The sequence below is a fragment of the Salvelinus fontinalis genome, chromosome 24, assembly GCF_029448725.1.
Source record: "Salvelinus fontinalis isolate EN_2023a chromosome 24, ASM2944872v1, whole genome shotgun sequence".
In the NCBI taxonomy this organism is placed as follows: domain Eukaryota; kingdom Metazoa; phylum Chordata; class Actinopteri; order Salmoniformes; family Salmonidae; genus Salvelinus; species Salvelinus fontinalis.
The window spans coordinates 45775005-45790470 of NC_074688.1; the positions used below are offsets into that span (position 1 = coordinate 45775005).

The 15466-nt window shown below is 45.0% G+C and overlaps 1 protein-coding gene across 8 annotated transcripts in view; it reads right to left on the reverse strand.

The window, feature by feature from the left end:
- The window catches only part of mtus2b (microtubule associated tumor suppressor candidate 2b), a 161160-nt gene that overhangs the window by 103656 nt on the left and 42038 nt on the right, over positions 1-15466 (reverse strand). For 7 of the 8 annotated variants that reach the window (XM_055880799.1, XM_055880798.1, XM_055880801.1 and 4 more), the window contains one exon: positions 3763-3972. In XM_055880799.1, the coding sequence (XP_055736774.1) occupies positions 3763-3972 (210 nt within the window). The remainder of the gene's footprint in view (positions 1-3762; positions 3973-15466) is intronic. The other variant, XM_055880797.1, reaches the window with a different exon arrangement.

The window sequence follows — 15466 nt, forward strand, 5'->3', positions numbered from 1 at the left end:
GTTTACATAATAAAAATCGATAAAAAAATATATATCTCCCCCTTCCGTTGGCTCACTGTAGCTAGTCAGTACTTTACACGGAGACAATAGCACATGTCCATACCGTGAGTTCATCCGTAATTGGGTAAGTAGAAGGGCTGCCTTTATTGCCAAAGTCTTCAGCTGTGTGTGCAGGCAACTGTCTGTTGTGCGCCGAGAAGCAGCCAAGCGGAGCAGTTGCTATGGAGAAGCAGCCAAGCGGAGCAGTTGCTATGGAGAAGCAGCCAAGCGGAGCAGTTGCTATGGAGAAGCAGCCAAGCGGAGCAGTTGCTATGGCTACTCACACGCAGATCGTACTATCGCGTTGGTGGACACTCGCACTGCTCTCAGCGCAGGTCTGACGGTGTTGGACGAGTAAAAAATGACTTTTTTTGTAGCAGGTTAGCTAAAATACTCAAAATTGTCCCTGAACGTATTTAGCTACAACTAGTTTCCACTGATGATATTCTGCACGCAGAGCGAGGGACAGACATACGAGCAGAGGGAGGAAATAATTTCTGCGCGTAAAAATTAGCCCAGGACATGGCGTTAGTGATTTTTAGCGGGAAGGGACAAAAAAAGTTCGGTCCTGTAAAAATTTGACAAGACTGGACAGTAATTCATTTTCACTCCTGTGTCAACCTCTAACGTTAGTGGGTGAGCTGAGGAGAAGCAGTAAGCACAGGATAGGAATATTGACTGGTAAGAGTTAGTTATTATTATATCGTACGATATATAGGATTATTGCATTATTTATTTATATTATTCGTTTCTTTTTTAAATGTTTTTTTATTTGTAATTTCTATAATAATTTTTGATGAAATAATTAATATAATTTTTTTACCCCGTTTTCTCCCCAACTTGGTATCCAATTGGTAGTTAGTCTTGTCTCATCGCTGCAACTCCCGTACGGACTCGGGAGAGGCGAAGGTCAAGAGCCGTGCGTCCTCCGAAACACAACCCAACCAAGCCGCACTGCTTCTTGACACAATGCCCACTTAACCCTTTGGAAGTGAGCCGCACCAATGTGTCATAGGAAACCTGGCGACTGTGTCAGCGTGCACTGCGCCCGGCCCGCCACAGGAGTCGCTAGTGAGCGATGGGACAAGGACATCCCTGCCCGGCCAAACCTTCCCCTAACCCAGACGACGCTGGGCCAATTGTGCGCCTCCCCATGGGCCTCCCGGTCGCGGCCGGTTGCGACAGAGCCTGGACACGAACCAGGATCTCTAGTGGCACAGCTAGCACTGTGATGTAGAACCTTAGACCACTGAGACAGAGCCTGGACTCTAACCAGGATCTCTAGTGGTACAGCTAGCACTGCGATGTAGAACCTTAGACCACTGAGACAGAGCCTGGACTAGAACCAGGATCTCTAGTGGCACAGCTAGCACTGTGATTTAGTACCTTAGACCACTGAGACAGAGCCTGGACTCGAACCAGGATCTCTAGTGGCACAGCTAGCACTGTGATGTAGAACCTTAGACCACTGAGACAGAGCCTGGACTCGAACCAGGATCTCTAGTGGCACAGCTAGCAATGCGATGTAGAACCTTAGACCACTGCGCCACTCGGGAGGCCTTATTGAATTTTGTTTTTACTTGTTATTGGCTTTTACTTTGTTTCAATGTTACATTTTATGACCTTGGTTTATGACTATAAACCATTCCAATGAAAGTTAACAACAATATTACAGTGCATTTGGAAAGTATTCAGACCTCCACCCCTTTTCCACATTTTGTTACGTTACAGCCTTATTCTAAAATTGATTAAGTTATATGTTTCCCTCATCAATCTACACACAATACTCCATAATGACAAAGCGCAAACAGGTTTTTAGAATTTTTTCAAACATTTATTTTAAGAAATTACATAAGTATTCAGAGCCTTTGCTATGAGACTCAAATTGTCCGTAGAGCTCCTTGACAGGATTGTGTCGAGGCACAGATCAGGGGAAGGGTACCAAAAAATGTCTGCTGCATTGAAGGTCCCCAAGAACACGGTGGCCTCCATCATTCTTAAATGGAAGAAGTTTAGAACCACCAAGACTTCCTAGAGCTAGCCGTCCGGCCAAACTGAGCAATCGAGGGAGAAGGGCTTTGGTCAGGGAGGTGACCAAGAACCTGATGGTCACTCTGACAGAGCTCCAGAGTTCCTCTGTGGAGATGGGAGAACCTTCCAGAAGGATAACCATCTCTGCAGCACTCCACCAATCAGTCCTTTATAGTAGACGGAAGCCACTGCCCAGTAAAAGGCACATGACAGCCGCTTGGAGTTTGCCAAAAGGCACCCAAAGGACTCTCAGACCATGAGAAACAAGATTCTCTGGTCTGATGAAACCAAGATTGAACTCTTTGGCCTGAATGCCAAGCGTCACTTCTGGAGGAAACCTGGCACCATCCCTACGGTGAATCATGGTGGTGGCAGCATCATGCTGTGGGGATGTGTTTCACCGGCAGGGACTGGGAGACTAGTCAGGATCGAGTCAAAGATGAATGGAGCGAAGTACAGACAGATCCTTGATGAAAACCTACTCCAGAGCTCTCAGTACCTCAGACTGGGGCGAAGGTTCACCTTCTAACAGGACAACGACCCTAAGCACACAGCCAAGACAATGCAGAAGTGGCTTCAGGACAAATCTCTGAATGTCCTTGAGTGGCCCAGCCAGAGCTCGGACTTGAACCCAAATCAAACATCTCTGGAGAGACCTGAAATTAGCTGTGCAGCAATGCTCCCCATCCAACCTGACAAAGCTTGTGAGGATCTGCAGAGAAGAATGGGAGAAACTCCCCGAATACAGGTGTGCCAAGCTTGTAGCGTTATACCCAAGAAGACTTGAGGCTGTAATCGCTGCCAAAGGTGCTTCAACAAAGTACTGAGTAAAGGGTCTGAATACTTATGTAAATGTGATATTTCAGTTTTTTATTTGTGATACACTTGCCAATATTTCTAAAAACCTGTTTTTTCTTTGTTACTATGGGTATAGTGTGTAGATGGAGGAGAGAAAAAAACGATTTAATCCATTTTAGAATAAGGCTGTAATGTAACAAAATGGGGAAGAAGTCAATGGGTCTGAATACTTTCCGAATATCCTGTAAGTATGGTGTTAGTGCTTGTGAGTGGTGTGTGTGTGCGTGTTGTGTGTCTATGTGTGTACCTGCATGCCTACGTACTGTATGTTTTGTATTTGTGTGTGTGTGTGTGTGTGTGTGTGTCACATGTGCTCCCTCTCTGACATCTAGGTCACCAGGCTGCTCGTTATGGCGCACACCTGTCACCATCGTTACTCTCATTATGACACTCACCTGGACTCCATCGCCTCCTTGATTACCTGCCCTATATATGTCACTCCCTTCCCCAGGCGTCACTGTTTCTGTGTCATGTTTGTGCATTGATCCTGTTTCTTGTTTTGTATTATGCTGTGTTTATTTATCAAAACGCTCACTCCCTGAACATGCTTGGTCCCGTGTGGCTCAGTTGGTAGAGCATGGCGCTTGCAATGCCAGGGTTGTGGGTTCAATTCCCACGGGGGGACCAGGATGAATATGTATGAACTTTCCAATTTGTAAGTCGCTCTGGAAAAGAGCGTCTGCTAAATGACTTAAATGTAAAATGTAATGCTTCCCGACTCTCAGAGCACACTGTTACAATGTCCCTGTGTGTGTGTGTGTGTGTGTGTGTGTGTGTGTGTGTGTGTGTGTGTGCCTGCCGGTGTGTCAATTCCTGTGCATGTGTGTGACTCACGTTGGGAGGGTCGGCAGGGGTCGCTGTGGTTGCTCACTGTCGTCTGGTTGCTGGAAACCGAGGAGACACTGGAGCTGCGTACAAAGCCGAAGGCGGCCAGACGGGCAGGTGGCAAGGCCGAGAAGCCTGGGGGTCGCAGACGAGACTGACCCGGTTTAGGCAGCAGGGTCCTGGCCACGGAGGTCTCTGGACCTGGCGTCCTCTGGTCTGCTGGAGGGAGAAGGGGGTTTAGGGTGGGTAAAGTCATATTACCGTATAAATGATCATGTGCAGATCTGAAAGGATTGAATAGGCATATGGAGGCAAAGGGATTACAGAAGGCAAGGTGGAGGGCTATTTGTGATTGGTCCCACGAGTGATAACACATCACTCCAATACTACACATTCCAGCCATCGTCCCTATCCATTCATTCAGCCTATCGACTGGCCCCCTCAGGCCCTTCACCCCTCTCTTCACTGCGCCCCAAATCTGGAATAGGGTTCTATTTGGCACGCAGCCTCTGTGACCCCTCTAGGGACCTGTGATGAGATTCGTAGCTTCTCAGCCTCTGTGACCCCACTAGGGACCTGCGATGAGATTCGTAGCTTCTCAGCCTCTGTAACCCCACTAGGGACCTGTGATGAGATTCGTAGCTTCTTAGCCTCTGTGACCCCACTAGGGACCTGTGATGAGATTCGTAGCTTCTCAGCCTCTGTGACCCCACTAGGGACCTGTGATGAGATTCGTAGCTTCTTAGCCTCTGTGACCCCACTAGGGACCTGCGATGAGATTCGTAGCTTCTTAGCCTCTGTGACCCCACTAGGGACCTGTGATGAGATTCGTAGCTTCTTAGCCTCTGTGACCCCACTAGGGACCTGCGATGAGATTCGTAGCTTCTTAGCCTCTGTGACCCCACTAGGGACCTGTGATGAGATTCGTGGCTTCTTAGCCTCTGTGACCCCACTAGAGACCTGTAATGAGATTCGTACCTTCTACTCTGATGTCATGAGATCATGATCATCATCAGATTATTCTGTTATAGGATGGAAGGATTCACCGATACACATCGATCCCTGGTTCATTTGTTTCAAATATAAGGGAAGCCAAACCGATCCAAATGTAGCATGCATCGGTCAGAAAAACCGATCCAAATGTAGCACGCATTGGTCAGAAAAACTTATTCAAAAGAAGTTGGTTCACTAACATCTTCTGCTCAAATTATTTTCTTTCTAGCTCTCGAAAATACCTCTCATCCTTTGTGACAACTGATGTGTCCTCTCCTTCGGTGTCTAACTAAGCATGTCGCCAGTCATTGATCGACAAGTCATTTTGCCGAACAACCCCAGCCAATTTCAGTATCGTGCTGTGCGCATCTTCCCTCATCAACTCATCTCTGACCACTGGCTGCATCCTGCATTCAAAATGGCCAGAGTCGCTCCGCTCCTCAAGAAACGAACACTCGACCCCTCTGACGTTAAAAACTACAGACTGGTATCCCTTCTTTCTTTTCTTTCCAACACCCTTGAGTGTGCTGTCTCTGACCAACTCTCTCGTTATCTCTCTCAGAATTATCTTCTTGACCCTAACCAGTCAGGCTTCAAGACGGAATATTCAACAGAGGCTCTCCGCTCTTTTTAAACCGACTCTCTCTCTCTCTGTTCTCATCCTCCTAGATCTATCTTCTACCTTCGACACCGTGAACCATCAGATCCTCCTCTCCACCCTCTCAGGGCTGGGCGTCTCAGGCTCTGCACACTCCTGGATTGCATCCTACCTAGCAGGCCACTCCTACCAGGTGACGTGGAGAGGATCTGTGTTTGCACCAAGTACTCTCACTACTGGTGTCCCCCAGGGCTCGATTCTAGGCCCTCTCCTCTTCTCTCTATACACCAAGTCACTGAGCTCTGTCATATCCCCACATGGTCTCTCCTATCATTGCTATGCAGATGACACTCAAGTACACTCCCCCCCCCCCCCCCCCCCCCTTCTGACACCCAGGTGACAACACGCATCTCTGCGTGCCTGGCAAGTATATCACCTCTGTAACGTCTGCTTCCAACTCACACTCTCAAACACGTAGATCCCCTGAACTCAGCTCACTTTCCAGCACACTTTCCAGCTCACACTCTCAAACACATAGATCCCCTGAACACAGCTCACTCTCTAGATCCCAATCACCTGATTTCTCATCACCTGTTCACACACCTGTATGTCATTATCACACACTATTTAGTTCAGTTCTTTGCACCCCATCATTGTGAGGTATTGTTTGTTTTGTGACACTTCTATTCAGAGCTCTGTTTTTCCCGTAATTTAATCCTCCTGTGTAGGATAGTTTTTGCCTGCCTCACTAACGACGCCTTTTGCCTATTCCCTTCCTGTACTTTAGCCTATCGGATTTCCTGTTATCAATCGATTGCCTGATCTCCCAGACAACGTTACTAGCCTTTTCCCTGTCTGTACTATTGCCTTTTTGGACTCCCTGTGTATGACCTTCTGCCTGCCCCTGGACCCAGCTACCTGCTTCCTCTTGTGTATGACCTTCTGCCTGCCCCTGGACCCAGCTACCTGCCTCCTCCTGTGTATGACCTTCTGCCTGCCCCTGGACCCAGCTACCTGCTTCCTCCTGTGTATGACCTTCTGCCTGCCCCTGGACCCAGCTACCTGCCTCCTCCTGTGTATGACCTTCTGCCTGCCCCTGGACCCAGCTACATGCCTCCTCCTGTGTACGACCTGCCTGCCTGCCCCTGGACCCAGCTACCTGCCTCCTTCTGTGTATGACCTTCTGCCTGCCCCTGGACCCAGCTACCTGCCTCCTCCTGTGGTCCTTTACAAACAAACACCTGCTGCGCCCTGCGCTTGAAACCAGCTCTCTGTCTCCCCTCATGTTCATTACAGCCTCAAGCTCAACCTCGAAAAAACAGAGCTACTGTCCACCAGGCGAAGACCTGCCCGCTCCAAGACATCTCCATCACGGTTCACAACTCCAGTGTTGCCCTCCCAGAATGCAAAGAACCTTGGCATGACCCTGGATAATGCCCTGTCGTTCTCTGCAAACATCAAAGCAGTGACTCGCTCCAGCAGGTTCATGCTCTACACCAGAGAAACATTGCCTTACTGATAGTGGGGTGGTAGATGCCCAGTTTACCTTAATGTTTTCATGTTTTGTATTACGATCCTTGTAGGGACCTAAAATGTATTTCCATTAAAAACCCTATTGTCCCTAACCCTAACTCCTCACCCTAATTCTAACCCTACCCCCTAAAGCCTAAAATAGGTCTTGTTTTCATAGGGACCTGGGAAATGTCCCCAACGAGGGAGAATTTTCCTTGTTTTACTATCCTAGTGGGGACTTCTGGTACCCACAAAGGTAGTAATACACACACACACACACACACACACACACACACACACACACACACATATCGATTCGCTCCTCTAATCAAACCCAAATGCACCGAATCGTTCCTGTGTCGTATCTATACTGAACAAAAATACTATATATAATAATATATATATATATAAACGCAACAAGTGTCCCATGTTTCATGAGCTGAAATTATCACAGAAATGTTCCATACGCACAAAAAAACACAAATTTGTTTACCTCCCTCCCTGTTAGTGAGTATTTATATGTTGTCAAGATAATCCATCCACCTGACAGGTGTGGCATATCCAGAAGCTGATTAAACAGCATGATCAAATCAATGTAAATAGTCCGGGTGGCCATTTGATACATTTTTCAGCAGTCTTATAGCTTGGGGGTAGAAGCTGTTAAGGAGCCTTTTGGACCTAGACTTGGCACTCCGGTACCGTTTGCCGTGCGGTAGCAGAGAGAACAGTCTATGACTTGAGTGACTGGAGTCTTTGACAACTTTTTTTACCTTCCTCTGACACCGCCTATTATATAGGTCCTGGATGGCAGGAAGCTTGGCACCACTGATGTATTGGGCTGTACACACAACCCTCTGTAGCACCTTACGGTCAGATTCCGAGCAGTTGCCATACCAGGCGGTGATGCAAACGCTCAGGATGCTCTCGATGATGCAGCTCTAGAACTTTTTGAGGATCTGAGGTCCCCATGCCAAATCTTTTCAGTCTCCTGAGGAGGAAAAGGTGTTGTCGTGCCCTCTTCACGACTGTCTTGGTGTGTTTGGACCATGATAGCTTGTTGGTGATGTGTACACCAAGGAACTTGAAACACTCGACCCGTTCCACTGCAGCCCTGTCGTTTTGAATGAGGGCGTGTTCGGCCCTCCTCTTCCTGTAGTCCACGATCAGCTCCTTTGTCTTGCTCACATTGAGGGAGAGGTTGTTGTCCTGGTACCACACTGATCACTGACTCTCATCGTTGTCGGTGATCAGGCCTACCACTTATGATGGTGTTAGAGTCGTGCTTGGCAACACAGTCGTGAGTGAACAGGGAGTACAGGAGGAGACTAAGCATGCACCCCTAAGGGGACAACCCGTCAGGAAGTCCAGGATCCAGTTGCAGAGGGAGGTGTTTAGTCCCAGGGTCCTTAGTTTAGTTTAGTTTATTAACTCGGCAATTAAAAAAAAACAAGCACACATAAAACTTAAAAGCCATACATGCCCATGAATAAAATCATCGAGGATAACACACAATAAAGTCTGGGACTTATTTCCATTGTGGTCCTCTTGAGACAAGATGGCTAGACAAGATCCAACACAGTATGGCAGTGAAATAATAAAACAAAAACAGAGAAGAAGAACATCTATCTATTCATTCCAGTTACATCATAGGGGTTATTCATATGGGCACAGAAGACATCAAACATATTTTTACTTTATTTTTAAAGCTGTCCAGAGAGGACATTGTTTTTATAGGCAGAGGCAACTCATTCCATTCTGAGGCTCCAGTATACAAGACAGTACCTTTCCCAGCATTACTCCTGAACCTGTATAAGCACACATCAGCAACACCTGATCTGGTGCTGTGATTGTGTGCATCCCTAACACGAGGAAAGTAATCACTTAGATATCTGGGTGCAGGACCATAAATACTACTGTAAACCAAACCTAGTCTAATCTGGGACACCCTAGCCTCAACAGGCAGCCAGTTTAGTTCCTGAAAGCAGCTCCTGCCTATATGAGTACGTGGACTCACCTTCAATACTACCCTGATCAGCTTATTCTGGGCTATCTGGAGCTTCCCCTTCATAAGTTTAGATAAGCCCCCATACCAGGAAGTAGCTTAGTGATGAGCTTTGTGGGCACTATGGTGTTGAACACTGAGCTGTAGTCAATGAACTCACATAGGTGTTCCTTTTGTCCAGGTGGGAAAGGGCCGTGTGGAGTGCGATTGAGATTGCGCCATTGGTGGATCTGTTTGGGCGGTGACCAGCCTTTCAAAGCATTTCATGGCTACCGACGTGAGTGCTACGGGGCGCTAGTCATTTAGGCAGGCTACCTTCGCTTTCTTGGGCACAGGGACAATGGTGGTCTGCTTGAAACATGTAGGTATTACAGACTTGGTCAGGGAGAGGTTGAAAATGTCAGTGAAGACACTTGCCAGTTGGTCCACGCATGCTTTGAGTACATGTCCTGGTAAACCGTCTGGCCCCGCAGCTTTGTGAATATTGACCTGTTTAAAGGTCTTGCTCACATCGGCTACGAAGAGCGTGATCACACAATTGTCCGGGACAGCTGGTGCTCTCCTGCATGCTTCAGTGTTGCTTGCCTCGAAGCGAGCATAAAAGGCATTTTGCTTGTCTTGTAGGATCGCGTCACTGGGCAGTGTGCGGCTGGGTTTACCTTTGTAGTCCGTAACAGTTTGCAAGCCTTGCCACATTCGACAAGCGTCAGAGCCAGGGTAGTAGGATTCAATCTTAGTCCTGTATTGATGCATTGCCTGTTTGACAGTTCGTCTGAGGGCATAGCGGAATTTCTTATAAGCGTCCGGATCAGTGTCCCGTTCCTTGAAACCGGCAGCTCTAGCCATTAGCTCGGTGCAGATGTTGCCTAAAATCCATGGCTTCTGGTTGGGATATGTACGTACGGTCACAATGTTTGGATGATGTCATCGATGCACTTATTTATGAAGCAAGTGACTGAGGTGGTGTATTCCTCAATGCCATTTGATGAATGCCAGAACATATTCCAGTCTGTACTGGCAAAACAGTCCTGTAGTGTAGCATCCACGTCATCTGACCACTTCCGAGTTGAGCGAGTCACTGGTGCTTCCTGCTTTAGTTTTTGCTTGTAAGCAGGAGTCAGGAGGATATAATTATGGTCAGATTTGCCAAATGGAGGGAGAGCTTTGTATGTGTCTCTGTGTGTGGAGTAAAGGTGGTCTAGGATTTTTTTCCCCTCTGGTTGCACATGTGACATGCTGGTCTAAATTAGGTAAAACTGATTTAAATTTGCCTGCATTAAAGTCCCCGGCCACTAGGAGTGCTGCTTCTGGATGAGCATTTTCTTCTTTGCTTATGGCCTTTATACAGCTCATTGACTGCGGTCTTAGAGCCGGCATCGGTTTGTGGTGGTAAATAAACGGGTACAAAAAATATAGACGAAAACTCTCTTGGTAGATAGTGTAGTCTACAGCTTATCATGAGGTACTCCACCTCAGGCGAGCAATACCGTGAGACTTCCTTAATATTGGACATCGCGCACGAGCTGTTATTGACAAATAGACACACCCACCCACCCCTCGTCTTACCAGACGTAGCTGCTCTGTCCTGCCGATGCACGGAAAACCCAGCCAACTGTCTATTATCCATGTCGTCGTTAAGCCACAACTCAGTGACACATAAGATATTATAGTTTTTAATGTCCCGTTGGTAGGATAGTTTCGAAACAGAGATCATCCAGTTTATTCTCCAGTGATTGCACATTTGCCAATAGAACGGATGGTAGAGGCGGGTTACCCACTTGCCGTTGAATTCTCACAAGGCACCCCGATCTCCACCCCCTGTATTTCAGTATTTTCTTCACGTGAATGACGGGGATTAAAGAAAAAATCTTTGTCCATTTCGAGGTGAGTAATCGTGGTTCTAATATCCAGAAGCTCTTTTCGGTCATGAGAGAAAGTAGCAGCAACATTATGTACAAAATAAGTAAAAAAACACACAAAATAGCACAGTTGGTTAGGAGCCCATAAAATGGCAGCCATCCTCTCCGGCGCCATTATAATTACACAGGTGTACCTTGTGCTGGGGAAAATAAAAGGTCACTAAAATGTGCAGTTTTGTCACACAACACAATGCCACAGATGTCTCAAGTTTTGAGGCAGTGTCCAATTGGCCTGCTGACTGCAGGAATGTCCACCAGAACTGTTGCCAGAGATTTGAACGGTAATTTCTCTACCATAAGCCGCCTCCAATGTCATTTTGGAGAATTTGACAGTACGTCCAACCAGCCTTACAACCGCAGACCAGGCGTAACCACAGCAGCACAGGACCTCAACATCCGGGCTTCTTTACCTGCGGGATCGCCTGAGACCAGCCACCCGGACAGCTGAGAAACTGAGGAGTATTTCTGTCTGTAATAAAGCCCATTTGTGCAGAAAAAACTAATTGTGATTGGCTGGACCTGACTCCCCAGTGGGTGGGCCTGGCTCCCAAGTGGGTGGGCCTATGCCCTCCGAGGCCCATCCATGGCTGCGCCACTGCCCAGTCATGTGAAATCCATCGATCAGGGCCTAATACCTTTATTTAAATCGACTGATTTCCTTATATGAACTGTAACTCAGTAAAATCTTTGAAATTGTTGCATGTTGCGTTAATATTTTTGTTCAGTGTAGATATGTACTGAATCATCTTGACAGGGAAAGACGCACGTTCTTACTCTGTTACTCTGTTCTCTCTTATGGCCGCAGGCTGGCCATACAGCCGCTCAATCTCAGATCATGTGCCTACCGCCTGGTCCCTGTGATGACAGCCTGTTAATATGTCAAGAGTCATTTCTCCCTCTGTCTGATAGAATGGAGGGATGGAGGGATGATGAGACCGTGATGGAGAGAGCCACATGAATGGTTACTCATGGTTTTGAAACACTTTAGATATCTTCTAATTACATTACATTTACATTTAAGTCATTTAGCAGACGCTCTTATCCAGAGCGACTTACAAATTGGAAAGTTCATTCATATTCATCCTGGTCCCCCCGTGGGAAATGAACCCACAACCCTGGCGTTGCAAGCGCCATGCTCTACCAACTGAGCCACACGGGACCGTGGCGGCACTACATAACACTCTATAATGCTATATAGCGCCCAATAATGTTATATAATGCTACATGACTCTATAATGCCTACATAATGCTCTATAATGCTATATAGTGATACATAACACTCTATAATGCTACATAACGCTCTACAGTGCTACATAATGCTCTACAGTGCTACATAATGCTCTATAATGCTACATAACGCTCTATAATGCTACATAACGCTCTATAATGCTACATAACGCTCTATAATGGTACATAATGCTACATAGCGCTACATATACATTCATAACGCTACATAAACGATCAGCGATCATGTGTTTGTAAGCTGAATAGATGAGCCAGTCAGTTCTGCCACAAGTGAGAAATATAATGTTTTAGTTGGTACTTCTGTCAAGCGATGTACCAGTTCCACTGCTGTCAGTTAGTTGGTACTTCTGTCAAGCGATGTACCAGTTCCACTGCTGTCAGTTAGTTGGTACTTCTGTCAAGCGATGTACCAGTTCCACTGCTGTCAGTTAGTTGGTACTTCTGTCAAGCGATGTACCAGTTTCCACTGCTGTCAGTTAGTTGGTACTTCTGTCAAGCGATGTACCAGTTCCACTGCTGTCAGTTAGTTGGTACTTCTGTCAAGCGATGTACCAGTTTCCACTGCTGTCAGTTAGTTGTACTTCAAAGGCTGTAGGTGTCTGCAGTCAAGCCTGATTAATATCTATTAACTGAAATGACTACGGTATTTCCTCACAATAACTTCTAGAAATAGATATGTCCATCTGCCCCAGGGCTTGGTAACTAGGACTGGCAAAGGTAGCAGAGAGGAAGAAAAATCCTTCAACATCAAAGTATATTGCTGACTAAATTAAATTAACACAACCAGGCAAAGTCAATGAACCGTTCAACCAATAAGGTGCCTTTTGAGTAGTGGAAGTTGGTGGGTGGGGGGGGGGGGGGGGGGGGGGTGTTTTATTTCACCTAATTCTTAACATTCTGTCATAAAGAGCACGTTTAACTTATTTTAAAAACACATTTTCCCCATCTCAAGAGGTTAATTACATGTTTTTTATCATCGCTGTTTGTCTAATAAATCATAGTGTGTGTTAATTTCATGAAAATATATTTTTTTGTAATTTATTTCCCTAAGCTTCCTTTTGCCATTGAAATGCTCAGTCTGACTTTGTGGGAGTGTTAATACATTTTTTAAAATATATTTACATACACAGCCCTGATTGTCGGATAGGATCATCTAGACTCTAGAGCCTACCCCTCTTACCCCTTCATGTAGGAGGATACATATGCAAATCAAAAACGACTGGTCATTGGTCAGAATAACCGATCAGATTGTGATGTCATGCTGTGTGACATTTTTTCCCTCTTTCTTTAAGCTCTACGCTAAAAAGGCATTATCATCATTTTCCAGTTTCAAAGTGTTATTTCGACATCAGTGTGGAATTTTAAAAAAACTGGAAAATCTAGTTTGACTTCCCCTTTAAATCAAAATAAAAAGACTATAGTAAATTCATATTAAATGCCAAATAAAGTAAAAGAGTTCACAACATCATCTTTAAATCAGCCATCAATCTCCTTGTGACAGAGGGAAGCTTGTTGAGAGCAACACGGAAGGAAATTGAATGAAAGATTCACAAAAAACATTGTTGTTCTCGACCTGTTCAGTTTTACACCACAAAATGTCCCAAAACTGTGTAACCAGCTCACCTGCTTTTACACTATGATTTGACTATTCAATGTCTCTTTAGAGAAAAATTATAATAATAAGTTTCACCATATTATAACGAGAGTCAACACAGTTCATGTAACAGGGTTGACCTTAAAATGAGGGTAAGATGTATTTTGTCTTTCTTAAAATGAATCACTAATAACATGAAATAAATAATGACTGTCAAAACAAAAAATGACGGTCAAAAAAACTAAATAATTAGGGCTTTACAATGACGGTAAAAACTTGGAGAAATGTTGGGGACAGGTGTAAAGATCACATTTAAAAATGGCATTTGACACTTAAAAAGCAATTGAATGAAAAATGATCATAGCAAGCGTTCAAATCACCTGTAAACTCACATGGACAGGTGAAAGGGACTTTCCATACTGCGCTGCACGGTAATACAAAATATTGAACGCACGCGATACACAGAACGCACCTAGTGCGGTATCCCAAATTTCTTATGTTTTATATATATTTCCACACTATGTGGTTAGAATAATATTGAGAAATGGAATATTATGAGAATGCATTTTAGTGTAAGAGCTGTTTGAAAAGCCCCCCGGAGAACTTCAGCTTGTTTGACTGGGTGTTTATTTGGACCACCTGGTGACATCAGGTGTTAATAAGCCAATAACAGTAAAGAAAGTTTGTCCTCCTCTCTGTCAATAACAGCTAGTTCAGGTTACACATCCCTCCCATTAGGCTCCTCCAATTAGGCCCCTCTCTCAGACCTCTCCCACACAGTCCTTGCTAATTTCTTTATCAACATGATAATTCTAGAACACGCAGCAGGAACATATCAACATGATAATTCTAGAACACGCAGCAGGAACATCTCAACATGATAATTCTAGAACACGCAGCAGGAACATATCAACATGATAATTCTAGAACACGCAGCAGGAACATCTCAACATGATAATTCTAGAACACGCAGCAGGAACATATCAACATGATAATTCTAGAACACGCAGCAGGAACATATCAACATGATAATTCTAGAACACGCAGCAGGAACATATCAACATGATAATTCTAGAACACGCAGCAGGAACATATCAACATGATAATTCTAGAACACGCAGCAGGAACATATCAACATGATAATTCTAGAACACGCAGCAGGAACATATCAACATGATAATTCTAGAACACGCAGCAGGAACATATCAACATGAGAATTATAGAACACACAGCAGGAACATATCAACATGATAATTCTAGAACACGCAGCAGGAACATATCAACATGATAATTCTAGAACACGCAGCAGGAACATATCAACATGATAATTCTAGAACACGCAGCAGGAACATATCAACATGTTAATTCTAGAACACGCAGCAGGAACATATCAACATGATCATTCTAGAACATGTAGCAGGAACATATCAACATGAGAATTATAGAACACACAGCAGGAACATATCAACATGATCATTCTAAAACACGCAGCAGGAACATATCAACATGATAATTCTAGAACACGCAGCAGGAACATATCAACATGATAATTCTAGAACACGCAGCAGGAACATATCAACATGATCATTCTAGAACACGTAGCAGGAACATATCAACATGATCATTCTAGAACAAGCAGCAGGAACATATCAACATGATAATTCTAAAACACGTAGCAGGAACATATCAACATGATCATTCTAGAACACGCAGCAGGAACATATCAACATGATCATTCTAAAACACGCAGCAGGAACATATCAACATGATCATTCTAGAACATGTAGCAGGAACATATCAACATGATAATTCTAAAACACGTAGCAGGAACATATCAACATGATCATTCT